General features: G+C 41.9%; 1 protein-coding gene across 6 annotated transcripts in view; it reads right to left on the reverse strand.

Annotated features, from left to right (window-relative positions):
• Positions 1–11,948, reverse strand: part of mkrn1 (makorin, ring finger protein, 1) — a 106,165-nt gene extending 94,217 nt beyond the window's left edge. Inside the window, exons 1-2 of one of the 6 annotated variants that reach the window (XM_086008927.1) lie at positions 11,787–11,948; positions 11,331–11,692 (exon numbers count right to left, since the gene is read on the reverse strand). In XM_086008927.1, the coding sequence (XP_085865053.1) occupies positions 11,331–11,425 (95 nt within the window). In that variant the 5' untranslated portion in view covers positions 11,426–11,692; positions 11,787–11,948. Of the gene's footprint in view, positions 1–10,468; positions 10,492–10,836; positions 10,930–11,330 lie in introns of those variants that run through there. The other 5 variants (XM_086008931.1, XM_086008932.1, XM_086008928.1 and 2 more) reach the window with 5 other exon arrangements.
• Between the last annotated feature and the right edge of the window lie 3,078 nt (positions 11,949–15,026).

Consider the following 15,026-nt stretch of genomic DNA (forward strand, 5'->3'; position numbering starts at 1 on the left):
TCCGGTGCAGTACCAATTCCCAGAAATTAGTCTTCAAAGGGATTTTAAATTTTTTTTTTTTTTTTTAAATAAGGTCCTTAAAAAAAGTCTGAATTAAAGTTCTGCACAATGCAAATGATCACATCAATCTGTAAATGAATCTTAAGAAACCAAACACAGAAACAAAAAAGCTAAACATGGGAGTAGAAAATGCTGTAATGGACCACAAAGAATGAGATACAAATAAAAGAAATAATAAGGACAAAAGCTACAGAAGCCCCTATGTGTAACTTGGCAAGTTACCTTCTTCAGTTCACCAAAGCTGGAAAGTCTTACCTTTGACTAGTTGGCAAGTGAAATTTACCATGCCCTTGTACTCTTATCCCCATGTACAAATTTAGGTTTTTCATGACAGGCTACTTTTCCTCACTCCAATAAGTATTGTTAAACTAAAAAGGTATCAAAAATTGTTCAGAAAAGGCCAATACATATAAAACCACCTTCCTTCAGGTAAAACACTCTGCATTTATCACTAGTCCCACTTTTCTTTATAACCTCAGTTCATTCTACAGCCCAAATGAGTATATCACAGCAGTCAGTCCCTTGCAGCTAACCTCCTTGGTCTCAGGTAGCCATCCAGACTCTGCAAGAGGATTCTTCCAAGAAGTTCTAACTATGATCATATCAGCAAAGTTTGGTACCACTGAGCTGACCATGCAACAATGTTGCAGCCAATAAACACTGAACCACTGTGTTGAACACTGAATCACAAATATTTTCCCTGCCACCAAGCCTTCAAAAGCATAATGAACAGTCAGCTGTTTGTTCTCTAATATTTAACATTTTTATTCTCCAATAATTTTCTCACTATAGAAGATTTTAGAGCAATATACAACAAAGGTCAAATGGTGCAATATACAACAAAGGTCAAATGGTGCAATATACAACAAAGGTCACATGGTGCAATACAGGAATAGAAAAGTAACACTCCTGGAATAATATGCAAATGGAAAACAAGTTAACTGCAGTCAAGAATACTTTACCATAACATATAAACCTATAATGACTGTGTGCTGTAAGCAGTACACCACAATAATACATAGCATTAGAGGGAGTGCCACTGTAGCTTTGCCTTGAAGCAAAATTAATCTACTCCAAATATTTCTGCAACTATCCAACCGGTCTGGAGACAAAGGCATCAACCGATCATCAAGTGAGAATTAAAAAATCCAAGATTGAACTAGAAAATCCAAGAGTGAACTAGTCACGGGATGTGTCTACGTTCATCTCTTTTCAACAGTGCAGTAGAAAAGGTGAACTGATCACAGTTGTTACAAGTTTTGGGTCTGCTTTACACCCGTGATACAGCAGTGCTAATCACTCCAGTAGGCGGTCCAAGCGCATGCCCAACTGCCCCATATTTAATTACATGATAGCATAACCAAGGGTGTAACAATACAACGCCCATGTGATCTGAACCTGATCGGCATGGCTTCAAGTGCACTTCTACAACCTTTCCGAAGGCAAACAGAAACACTTCAGTGAGATTAAGAGAATTGTTGAGCCGTTTCATTTTAGACAGCAAGTAAATGCACAAAGAAAGAGACACAAAAAAATTAACCATAGAACTGAATTTATTGCCCTCCTATACTCCTACCCTTCGAGTACTGCTCCCCCACCCTTCCAAAACTGCTGTCCTCACTCCCTCAAAAACCTAGCTTGAACCTTCTATCCTTGCAAAGAAGAGCCCCATCTCCAACCTTCCTATTCTTTCCACAGTCCTTAAATATGTTGTTGCCTCCTAAATCTGTGCCTATCTTTCCTGCAACTCCATATTTTAATCTCTCCAATTAGGTTTCCGCCCCTGCCACGGAAATGGCCCTAAACCAAGTCACAAATGACATTGCCTGCGACCGACATATTATCCCTCCTTGACCGCTTCAATCTTTCTGCAGCTTCTGGGATAGGTCGACCACACCACTCATCTCCAAAGCCTCTCCTCTGTCGTCCAGCTCAGCGAGAATGTCCTTGTTTGGCTCCACTCTTACCCATCACCGCATAGCCAAAGCATCTCAATCAATGGCTTCTCTCCCACCCCACACTGTAATCTCTGGACTTCTGCAAGGATCGATCCTTGGCATCTTATGCTACATTTTGACATCACCCACAGACATGGGGTCAGTTTCCACATGTACGATGATGACACCCACCTCTATTTCTCCACTACCTCGCTAGAATTATCATTTCTAAAATTGAGCAAGTGCCTCGTCAGACTGCTCGTCCAACATCCAGTCTTGATTGAGCTGCAATTTCCTCTAGCTGAACATTGGGAAGATAAATGCCATCGTGTTCCACTGATTCCATCCCCTCCCCGCTAATATCTCAGGCTGAACCAGACAGCTTGCAACCTCGGCATCCTATTTGATCAAGCGGATTTTCTGACCCCATAATTCTCTCCATCAGAAAGACCACCTAGTTCCACCTCCATAATATTGCAAGCCTCCCCTCCCCACCTCAGTCCATCTGCCGCTGAAACGCTCATCCATACCTTTGTCACCTCTATATTCAACTATTTCAATGCAGGCCAGTTTCCCATCCTCCACGCCTCGAGTTTAAAATTCTCATCTTTGTGTTTAAATCCCTTTATGGCCATCAAACAATGCTCCTGGCTCTGCTTTTTTGTGCATCCCCACTCATTCACCCCAGCATTGGTGACAGTACCTTCAGCAGCCTATGGGAATTCCCTCCCTAAACACCTCTGCCTCTCCACCTCCCCTTGTAAGGCTCTCCATAAAACCCACCTAATTGACAAAGCTTTTGGTCATCCATCCTAAAATCTCCTCCTTAGGTTTGGCATGGATTTTTTCCTTATGCCTGTGAAGCCTTAATCATTTTTTTTCCAGTGTTGAAAAGGTAATGCAAGCTGTTGTTGCTGTTTTCAGGCTGCATTTATTGCCATGCTTTATTTCCCGAGGTGATGGGGCTTCTCCTTGACGTTAGGTAGGGAATGGCATAGGCTGCTTCATTATTGGAGGACTTGGGAATGGAACTGAACAATGTGGAATCGTTAATGAAGCACCCCATTCCTAACTTTATACAGGGTAGGTCACTGATGAAGCAGCTGAAAATGAATGGGCCAAGGACGCTTCCCCAAGAAACTCCTAGGCCTCAGACAACAATAACCATCTTTCTGTCAGACAGATATGGCTCTAGCCACTGGAGGGTTTTTCCTTTGGCCCCCACTGACCTCAGTTTTGCGCAGGCTCCTTGGTGTCAAACTTGGTTGGATGCTGTCTTGATGTCGAGGGAAGCTATGCTCATTGCTCCTCTGGCATTCAGATCTTGCACCCATGTCTGGATCAAGGCTTACCTGACCCCAAATGATTATGGAGGAACCTGAACTAGAAAATGCCAAGTCAACCATTTGACGCAGTCACTGTAAATCAGTTACCTTGATATTATGCTCTACATGGCATAATAGCCTTAGTTATATAAAACAGAAAATCCTCTGGCTCACCGTGAGCAGCACCACAGGAGATCTACTAGTACAGTAAACACTTGTTTAAACGGCACTTAATCATCCGGAATACTTTAATAACCGGCAAAATAGATAACCGGTAATCTTGCCGAATCCATCCAGCACTTGTTTTGCCGAGTGAGTCTCCCGCGGTGGCCGAGTTAGTCAGTGGTTTTTATTTTTGTTTGTGTTAAAAATTGCCTTGGTAGGTATACCTCTCTGTTATCCAGAATTTTTCATCAACCGGCACCATCCTGGTCCCATAGGTGCCGGATAAGAATAAAAGTGCCAGTTTTCAGCTCGGTGCTGAAACAATGTCCGTTATTTTAAACTTAATTTTCACATCACTGTGGGTGGCACAATGATTCTGCCAAACTGCAACCATATTCATGGTCACTAAGTAGGACTAAACAGTGCACCCTCTGACCCACTGTGACCAATGCCATGAGAGATCTGATAGATATACATCAGGGATCATACCTTTTGGATTATAGGTTTTGCAGTTGATTTGTTACCGTTTAATGAAATTAACTGAACATATAAATTAAAAAGTAGCAAACAAGAATGAAAGCTACCAATCACGGAGTCCAAAAAATTACAAGTCAAAAATGGGTAGTCAGCAACAACTATCAATAAAAAAGTGAAAGCCAACCAATCATGATTTTTTTAAAAATATATAAATTCTTTTGATCTCCTTTGAGTTCTCCACTAAGCTGAGCACTTGCTGCTAGAAATAAGGCTTTTAACATACTTTAAATGCCAAAACTTACAAGAAAATTATTAAACTTACCTAAACAAAAGCATCTTGTGCATTTGAAGGAGCAGCCTGCACCTCAGGTACATATAAGTTGTCCGACATCAATGTTAGCTGAAGAGACTCAAGCTCATCAGGTACAACTTCTAAAATGCACACGTTCTATACCTAGAAGTGCTTACTATTGATTTTATGGCTATTTACAAAGCATGCCAGGGCTTCCTGTTCATAATGGAAAAATTACCAAAAAGGAAAAGGACAGTGAAAGTAACTGGAAAATAGTTTTTATATTGATGTTTTATACAAGTTAACGGGTGAACTCTTCAAACATATTATTTACCAATTCATGGTCTCAAAATACAATCAAGTGCAACATGAAAACTGACAGCTGGTGAGTATGGAAGACTCAGAGCAGGTCTTTATATTTTGTATTGTATTTTATATATATAGTTTATCATATATGAAGACTAGCTGCTTTTGAGCTCTGAATATAAGCAGCAGCAAATTTTATTCAAATTTGGATCAAGATTACAGATACAAAATAACCTTAAAAGAAACAAGGAAAGTTCAAATGATTCTAACTTGGAACTGGAGTGTTGCAAGCATCTGCATAGTTGCCTCTCCAAACAATTAAGTATACTGAGGTCATTCAGAGTTTAACAATTGAGACCTTAAAAAGGGGGCCACACCACCTTACCAGAAGAAGAATACACTCCTTCCCTTACAAAACAGTACATCATTTGACTTACCATGAGCAATGCCACACTAGTTTAAAAACAAATTCAATTCATGTCGCCTTTTCCCTTAGTAACTGTGCATAGTTAAAGTGAGAAACGGAGAGTAGCCGCAAGTAGAAACTTTCAAGCTGGAAAGGGAGGAGTGATTTAACCCGGAAGAATATTTTGTGTGTTTATAATACCAGTAAATTGGCTGTAGTGTTATTCTCAGGTCATCTGAGCTTCTGGAGAACAGTTGTGCTGATTAGCTCTTAACCTGGCTGGTGCTTTGAAGGCTGCTGCTCAAGTACTCCCTGCAAGATGCCAGATAATATTAGCTGCTTGTAAAATTCTCAGGCCAATTACAGATCAGTAAATTTCTTGTAAACTTCAGACTCCAGATCAGAAAACTGTTTTGCATCTGTAGCAAAGTGTAACACTTGGAAGGAAGGATGGATGCACAAGAAATACTTTTAAATTACATTTATGTAACAAATTTAATCTCTTAAATGTCCTGAAGCAGTTCAACCAGAATGAATTACATTGTGCAGTTACTTGTGGGTAATCACGGAAGCCATTTTGCAGAAAGTTCCACAAACACATCGGCCTGGAAATTGTGGTCGGAGGCTTGCCGCCAGCATAAGCCTCCAAACCGAAAAAAATCATACCAACTTACCTGGTGTCGCCGGGCTGTTCCAGTCCCGGGCCCGCAGGCAGACCCCTGCTTAAAAAAGGCCCATGGTTCCCAGGGGCGCATGCGGTTTGCAAACATCCCTGGGATCACGTGGGCTAGGCCAACCAATCAAAAAGGGGGATTCCTATGATGCTCCTGGGGATTCCATTTACGTCCAGAATCCCCTTAAGCATAATATAAATCCCCAAATAACATTTCACACCACTCAAATAATAAATGATCACATGTTCAAAATTAATTGAAAGTCCCTTTAATTAAGCTTTTAAAATAAATAAATTTAATTTTTGGAAAAATAAATTTAAACATTTTAAAACAGGTCAAAATTTACCTAAGCTACTTTTAAATGTATGTGTATGTTTAAATAATTTTTTTAAATGTATTTTTACCAGGCATAAGGGTTTCGTAGGCATTCACTGGGCAGTAGTTGGGCAAATAGCCCAACTCTGCACCAACTAAAGTGAATTTGTAGCGGATGTGGTGGATCCGTCCAAGTGAAACGTGACAAATCGCAAGTTCCGGGTTTTCACGTACGCGCAGCACCTGCGGACACCCGGAACTTACAAAGCCATTCTGAAGGTTTCCGACAGCGAAAGCGCACGCTGTCGGAAGCACCGTAAAATCCAGGTCAAGAAGATGAATGACCAATTAATCTGCTCTTACTTGTGTTGGTTGAAGCAGTAATGTTGACCAGGGCACTGGGAAAACTATCTACGCTCCTTTAGATAGTGCCATGGAATCTTTAACAACAGGACAGGCAGACAGGGCCTTAGCTAAATGTCTCAATGCAGTATGTTCTCATTATTTACTCCACTGAAGTGTCAGCCTATTTATGGACTTAAGTCCTGGAGTGGGGCTCAAATCCACAACCTTCTGATTCAGAGCCAACAACGCTATCAACTGAGCCAGGCTGAAGTGGATAGATCATCTAAGTCATTGCTCATGCTAAGTCAGAGGATGTTATGCTGTAATATAGGGACAGGGGTGCTATACTATGTATTGCACTACATATTATTCCTCTGCTACAATGGAGTGGAGTCATAGAATCATTGAATGATTACAGCACAGAAGGAGGCCATTCGGCCCATCAAGCCCGTGCTGGCTCTCTGCAAGAACACTTCAGCTAGTCCCACTCCCCCGCTCTTTCACTGTAGCCCTGCAATTTTTTTCCCTTTGGGTACTTATTCAATTCCCTTCTGAAAGCCACAATTGATCTGCCTCCGCCACTCTCAGGCAGTGCATTCCAGATCCTAACCACTCGTTGCGTAAAAAAGTTTTTCCTCACGTCGCCTTTGGTTCTTCTGCCAATCACCTTTAAATCTGTGTCCTCTGGTTCTCGACCCTTCCGCCAATGGGAACAGCTTCTCTCTATCTAGACCCTTCATGATTTTGAAAGCCCCTTTAAGATCACAAAGTCTAACTGTTAACTAAACAGAGGCTGATCTGAATTTGAGTTAAATTGCTGTTTGATCAAGGGATTTTACAGATTGGAAAGTGGTTCAGTTCCATCTCAAGAGTGTGATGTCTAGACTGCGTGGATCTCCCGTGACAATGCTCATGGCAAGCCAGGTAAAAAAATGATGTTTTATAAGGATAGGGATCCTGCATGTAGGAAGAAAAATGGGCGACAAAAGTACTCCATAAATGGCATTGAAATAGCAAAGGGTGAAAGTGAAAAAGATCCAGTAGACTTAACAGATTTGACATGGCATATCCAACTACTGTGGACAAGTAATCAACAAAGCAAATAGAATACTGAATTATAAAGCCAAAACAGACCAGTGCAAGTTAAAAGGAAGTCATGCTCAAATGAGAGAGATCTGATCAAACACTATGCCCATTTCTCGTCTGTGACACACAAGGGAGACATTCAGGTCTTGAAGGCAGTTCAGACAAGAACTGCAGGACTGAATTATGAGTAACAACTGCAGAAACTTGGGCTTTTCAGCTTCAAAAAGGAAGCAACTAAAAGGTAACCTTGCAGAGATAGTAAAAAGTATGGAAAAGGTAAATTCTGAAAAATTAACAGAGTATAATACAAGGTGACACAGGTTAGAACTAGTAAGAGACAAATTTAGGACTAACATTGAGACACAGACACACACACAGACAGACACCTTTCAAGTAGGACAGTGGAGGGGGAAACCCTGAAATCATTTAGGAACTAGATGTTGTGATGGGAGGACCGTGCGTCTTCCTGTAAGAATGAACTTGGAAGATGGGTTGGATAGCTTTCTTCATCTGTATTCATCTATGGATTTTCTGAGTTATACAATGTAATACACAATACAGTACTGTGCCAGTAAAGAGAGTTATAACCTTTTAAGGCCACAAAGTCTAACTGTTAAGTAAACAGAGCTTCAGGTTATTCAGATTGGTTAGTCAGGGAACTTTGCAATTTGGAAAATACTTGTCAGATTCAGATTCCAGCTCAGATGTATAGACCATTTCTAAGATTGTTTTGCATCTGTAACAATGTGTCAAGCCTACATATGATGACAATATATGATACATGAGGAGGAACCTTGTGCAGCTGACCAGGTAACTCACAAGTGACAAAGGTACGACTGAGTGATAACCTTGCATCCGGAACAGGTTGTATGAACTTTATTCCACAGCTTGTGTTAAGAACACATCTAGTGTAAATATAAAGTTTAAATGCAAACAATACTAATGCCGAGTTTGGAAAGGTACTGTTGGTGCCCGCCACACCAACAGCACCCTTTTTTTGAAAAAAATGCTGCCATCTCTATGAAAAACTAAATATTTTGCAGAGACAACATCGATAAGTAAAATACATTTTAAAGCATGCACTTTAGTACAGCAATGTATGATTAATTATTTCCAAGTTTAATCTAGATTTGTTTTCCCTTCCAACATTTTACGGTAGTTGTATGGTCAGGCCTGAGCTAAAAAAAAGCAATATGGCATTACAACAGACAGAAAATCATTCAGGTCTGGGGAGAACTCCCGTTTCATTAGTCGCAACAAATTTGCTATTAAACTATATGCTCCATCATTACAAACGAACTTTAAAAAGAGAATACAAAGCCACCAAACTCAATTTTGTAAATTTTCTCTCACCAGTTCTATGAACACAGGCACAGGAGTAGGCCATTCAACCCCTCGAACCTGTTCCGCTGTACAATTAGACCATGGGTGATCTGCATCTTAACTCCATCTACCCACCTTGGTTCCATAACTCTAATACCCTTGCCAAACAAAAAGCTTTCAATTTCAGTTTTGAAATTTAAAATTGACCTCGCATCAACAGCTTTTTGGGGGAAGAGTTCCAGATTTCAACTGCTATGTGTGTGAAGAATTGCTTTCTGACCTCACCCCTGAACAGCCTAGCTCTAATTTTAAGGTTATGCCCTCTTGTTTTGGACTCCCCCCACCAGAGGAAATGGTTTCTCTCTATCTATCCTATCAGCTCCTTTAATCATCTTAAACACCTCAAATACATCACCCCTTAACCTTTTATATAGTCATGGGAATACAAGCCTAGTCTATGCAACCAGTCCTCATAATTTAATAGCATAGCCCAGTATCATTCTGCTGAATCAGCACTGCACCCCCTCCTTCTTGAGATGTGGTGTCCAAAATTGAATGCTGTACTCTAGATGGGGTCTAACCAGAGCTCTGTACAGCGGTAACATAACTTCCACCTCTTTGTATTCCAGCCCTCTTGAGCTAAAGGCCAACATTCCATTATCCTTTTTAACTATTTTTTGTACCTGTCCACTAGCTTTTAGCAATCTCTGTACTTAGACCCTTAAATCTCTCTGCTCATCCACCGTTACTAGCTTCTCACAATTCAGAAAATACTCTAATCTATCTTTCTTAGATCTAAATTGGATCACCTCACACTCCCGAGATAATGAAGCAGTCCATGCCCGCATGCAACAAGACCTGGACGACGTTCAGGCTTGGGCTGATAAGTGGCAGGTAACATTCGCATCACAGAAGTGCAAAGCAATGACCACCTCCAACAAGCGAGAGTCTAACCACCGCCCCTTGACATTCAATGGAATTATCATCGCCAAATTCCCTACCATGAACATCCTGGGGGTCACCATTGACCAGAAAATTAACTGGACCAGCCACATAAATACTGTGGCAACAAGAGCAGGTCAGAGGCTAGGTATTCTGCGATGAGTGTCTCACCTCCCAACTCCCCAAAGCCTTTCCACCATCTACAAGGCACAAGTAAGGAGTGTGATGGAATACTCTCCACTTGCCTAGATGAGTGCAGCTCCAACAACACTCAAGAAGCTCGACACCATCCAGGACAAAGCAGCCCACTTGATTGGCACCTCATCCACCACCTTAAACATTCACTCCCTCCACCACCGGCGTACCGTGGCTGCAGTGTGTACCATCTACAAGATGCACTGCAGCAACTTGCCAAAGCTTTTTCGGCAGCACCTCCCAAACACACGACCTCTTCCACCTAGAAGGACAAGGGCAGCAGGCGCATGGGAACACCGCCACCTCCAAGTTCCCCTCCAAGTCACACACCATCCTGACTTCGAAGTATATCGCCGATCCTTCATCGTCCTTGGGTCAAAATCCTGGAACTCCCTGCCTAACAGCACTGTGGGAGTACCTTCACCACACGGACTGCAGCGGTTCAAGAAGCCGGCTCACCGCCACCTTCTCAAGGGCAACTAGGGATGGGCAATAAATGCTGGCCTTGCCAGCGACACCCACATCCCATAAACTAATAAAAAAAACTTTCCTACATTAAACTTCATTTGCCACAGTTTTGCCCACTCACTTAATCTATCAATGTCCCTTTGCAACTCTACCTGTAAGACGCTGTTCAAATTCTATCTTCAAACCTAAAATATTAATTAATACAAGATTAATACACTATACTTCATTGTTACTCCAAGTGCACAAAGTTACAGCATCTAAATTGAATAACCTATAATACAAAACAAAGTTATAATAAGAGGTTTACACTTTGGGCGGGGGTGCATGAGAAAACAAAGTTCAGTCGCTAATTTTCTCAGTGGAATCTGCAGTAAAACAGAACGGTGAGATTTCATCCAACTATTTCGTGAAAATTTTACAAAATATTGGCAATTAATTGCTTAAATACATTTGAAAATGTACATGTACAATAAATTAAAGCATTTCAGCTCTTATACAAATTGAGAAAACTTCAACTCACTGCGGTTTTTGGTTGACAACATGACGTCACGTCAAAACAAAAGACATTTTTTCCCTTTCCCTCAAAGTTTCTTACCAACTTTCAGAAACACTTCACAATCCACAAAAACAGCCCTTCAAAAAGTAAATTACAGTAGGGAGTATATAATTCTTTAAATATTAATAAAATCGTGTTCTGTCTTCAGCTGTTATTCCGAGCACTTTAAAATGCCGAAATCAAGAGGGAGTTTAACCGACACCTATCTGTACAATTTCTTCTACAAGCGAAAAATCTGCAGCTTTATCTGTCACAAGCCTCATCTAAAAGCCCCATATGGGGGAGACGAACCCTGGCCCAACCAGGAACTGTTGCACTCGCTTTCTCTATTATTGTCGCCACTCGGTGTGTTTTTATGTTTAAACAGATCGCCTCTAACCGGCCTTTTATCATTACGTCGCTAACTGCATGCGAGCGTACAAAAGCTGTGTGACACTATTAAATTATCTTTTTTTTACCTGCACGTAACCTGTTTAGTCCAACCAATTCCACCACCACCGCCTCCTCCTGCCGCCGCCGCCACCGTCCCCATGGATGCCGCTGCCTCCGCCATTATCCACCACCGTCACCGCGCGGCTACAGCCGGGCCTCCCAGCGGCCCCCGCGCCACCACTTCCGGAGAGGGTTTCGGACTCGAGCTTAGACTCTCGAGCTCGGCGCCGCGCACGCTGAGCTCGCGCTCGATCCAGCTCGCGCACGGCGTCCCCAGCGCACGTTGACCGGTACTTCCAGAAAACAAAAACAACCGCCACGTATCGCCCTCGATACGGATCGCTCGTTTCGATCAGTGACTGCCCGTCGACGCGGTCGATATCTACTCCTGCTTAAAGAGTGGAAAAGGTAAGAGATTAAAAAAAACACGTCAGATCCGACCGAGTGAGGAGAAGGAGTAAAGAATGAAGATGGAGAATAACCGTAGAGGTCCAGGATCTCTATGGCAACAGTGACTCTGACCGACTACGAAGACGTGATCGGAAGTTTCCGGAGAAAAGGGTTTGTCAACTTCTGGTAATTTCCGGAGACAAGGAGCGCACGCGCGGGAGTGAGAGTGACAGGGAGGTTGGCGAGACAGGACGGCGGAGTGAAAATGTCACATCCTCTTACATTGAATTTATAAACACAAAGGGGGCGGGAGGTTGTTAACGTAAATACGATGTCATTTGAGGCATTTATCATCACAACCCACACTACATACTGTACATAATGGTGGTTGTATTATGAGACCATAAGGAGATACATATTTTCTAGCCGCTAATATTTGCTGAATAAAAACCACAATAGATTGGGAGGGTCTAAACTGTATTATAACTATTCGGACACAGTGTAGAGTGGCACATGGCAATTGAATTTTAACCAGTCACAATCCTATCGTGTGTGTAGTTCTTACGCCACATAATTTAGAAGTTTTTTCCGAAACCTTCATTTCCACTGAAGCTGACATATGTTAAATTATTAATCATATATCAGATGGGATTACAGCAATGTTATTGGAATGTGTAAGCAGGCCGGTGCTGCAGATTTTTGATTTGTCAATTGTGCGATGGAAAAGCAGGATGAGCCCACCGTTTCACCCCATGTGAGTGAGTTCTTTACCACGACAGGGCTGCCCTGGGAGGAGGGTCGAGCACAAGTGTTTTCCTTTGGGCTTAGCAGTTGATCAGTGAGAGCAGTTGATCAGTGAGTAAATCACTTCGGGCCACTACCGCCCATCTTCTGGCGACTGTTGAAGCTGTTTACATCTTTGCCTGGGAAGTGCGGATATGACAGCAATCTTTTCATTTCCGTGCCTACCAGGATCCTGGTGAGAACTAGTTTTGTTCCACTGATATCACAGGATTTTTTTAAAATATAAGTCTGGCTTGAACATAGGAATACGTTTCCATGAATACTTTATCTGTTGAGGTCAACTGCGATTGGTACTTAACACTTGACCATGACTTTTGTATGAATTACAGAACGGCAAGTGTAATGTAGCCCTAAATACACCTTGTCGATAGATTCAAATGCTGTTATCCAAGAATAATAAACGGATAATCATAAAGAAATCTGTAAGTGACAAACTCCATATCAATACCAAGAAATTGTGATTTCACCAAGAAATCAAATAGGGAATTCAGAATAAACTTCTTTACCTAGAGTGGTGAGAATGTGGAACTCGCTACCACAGGGAGTGGTTGAGGCAAATAGTATAGGTGCATTTAAGGGGAGGCTAGACAAGCATATGAGGGAGAAGGGAATAGAGGGTTATGCTGATAGAGTTAGATAAGAAAAGACAGGAAGAGGCTCCAGCGGAGCATAAATGGCAGCATTGACTGGTTGGACCGCATGGCCTGTTTCTGTGTTGTATATTCTATGTAATCCAATACATAACTCACTATGAGAGGTGATTTTTGCATTTGTAAGTTAATGGATTGGGATCTACAGCAATTGCTAGAGGTTCTAGAAACTATGCTCCAATAACGTCAAGAACCTGTACCTAGATAGGTATAGAGCTACCATATTTCAATGGGTTCCCCTCAAGCTATGTCTAAGAGATACTCAAATTAGAATGTTAACTTTTTAATATATTTGGAAACATTGCTTGTATCAACAGTATAGGATTTATACAGAAACCATTTCACAAGGTAAAACTTTCCATTTTCTGGTCAAGGTGTTCCAACAGTCCTTGTCTGAGGGTTAAAGCGAGGTCTGCTAATATACTTATAAACAGATAAATGCATAGGAGCGTTACTTGTCTAAACATTTAAATTGCCTACATTTCACAAGGGAGGTCGTGGCACAAGTTATACCAGGAGCGATTATCCCCAGAAACTTTAGGCTAGAGTCTCCGAGGTGGCCAAGCTGGGGTCTTGGGCTGCAACACCTGGTTAGCCCGCGTTTACCTTAAGACACCATCTTGGTAAAGGAGTTGAAGCGCACGCTAGGAACAGCCACCCCGAGGATCATTAAGGCTTTGATGACCAATTAAAGTGCCCCCTAGCACTCATTAAAGAGTCTGCACGCTATTTTGCTGGCCAGTGCTGCAATTAACAAGCATTCCTAACAGCAACCAGCTGAACAGGAGTAAAGAAGTCATTGGTGAGGATTGCAAGTGCTACTTACAACCATGCTCAGCTTTCACTGTTCACTTGCTGCTGGAGATCGACTGACTACACTGCATTTGACGGCCAACCAAATTTTAATTTAAGTTGTTAAGTCTTCTTTAATGGTTTTTAGTTACAGTTTATTTGTTTATAGTGCGCACCAAAAGAGTACACTGCGTTTTGAAGAGGACTTTTGATACATATCAGGAAACTTTCTGGGGCACTTTGTCAAGACTTCACCAACACTCTATCAACATTTATTTTGCAAATTCTCTGAGGACTTCACCTAGAGCGAGTGAGTGCTGTGCTACTGTTTGGAGACCTTATAGGAGTCACCAGGAGAAAGGAAATGTTTGGTCATAGAAATCTTGCTAGGGGTCCACCTTGGTCTGGAGAAGGAATGGGAGGAGGAGATGAGGCCAGGTAGAGCAGCTCCAGCTCCTGGAGGAGAGAGGGACAGAAGGGCAAGGGGAGCTCCTGATTTGCTGGTGACTTGCTGCATGCTCCACAGGAGGACTTCTGAACTGCCCTCTTCAGAATCTTAGCAGCCATCCACCTCACATGTTGCTGCCACTCGGGTTGCACTTTGTAGAAGCAACAGAGTACGCAAGAGCACTTATAGGATAGCGTCTAAGGGTACGCACCAGGGTGAATAGATTAATATCTGTGAGTGCTGTTGGTTATGTCATGTTTTCATTGTGTTTGCTCTAGATGAAGAGTGAATATAGTAATTGTGTACTGTTGGAATTAGTGATCTTTTTTATTGTGTTGTTCATAGGGAAAGGGTTGAAAGGATTGAGTGCAGATGGCAAACTTCTTGATGGATCCTCAGTCATGGGAGGTAAGGCAACAGAGGAGCCCAGAGCTACTATGGCAGCTGCCTGATCATCCTTAATTGTAAGAAATCACACAACACCAGGTTATAGTCCAACAGCTTTATTTGAAATCACAAGCTTTCGGAGCACTGCTCCTTCGTCAGGTGAAGTGGAGAGATGCATAAAAACACAGCTTATATAGTCAGAGAATAATGTAAGATGTTTACAGGTAATCTTTCTAACTGCCAGTTAGAAA

The sequence above is a fragment of the Somniosus microcephalus genome, chromosome 16 (genome assembly GCF_052327205.1).
Source record: "Somniosus microcephalus isolate GS21.2 chromosome 16, FLI_Smic_1.0, whole genome shotgun sequence".
Taxonomy (NCBI): Eukaryota; Metazoa; Chordata; class Chondrichthyes; order Squaliformes; family Somniosidae; genus Somniosus; species Somniosus microcephalus.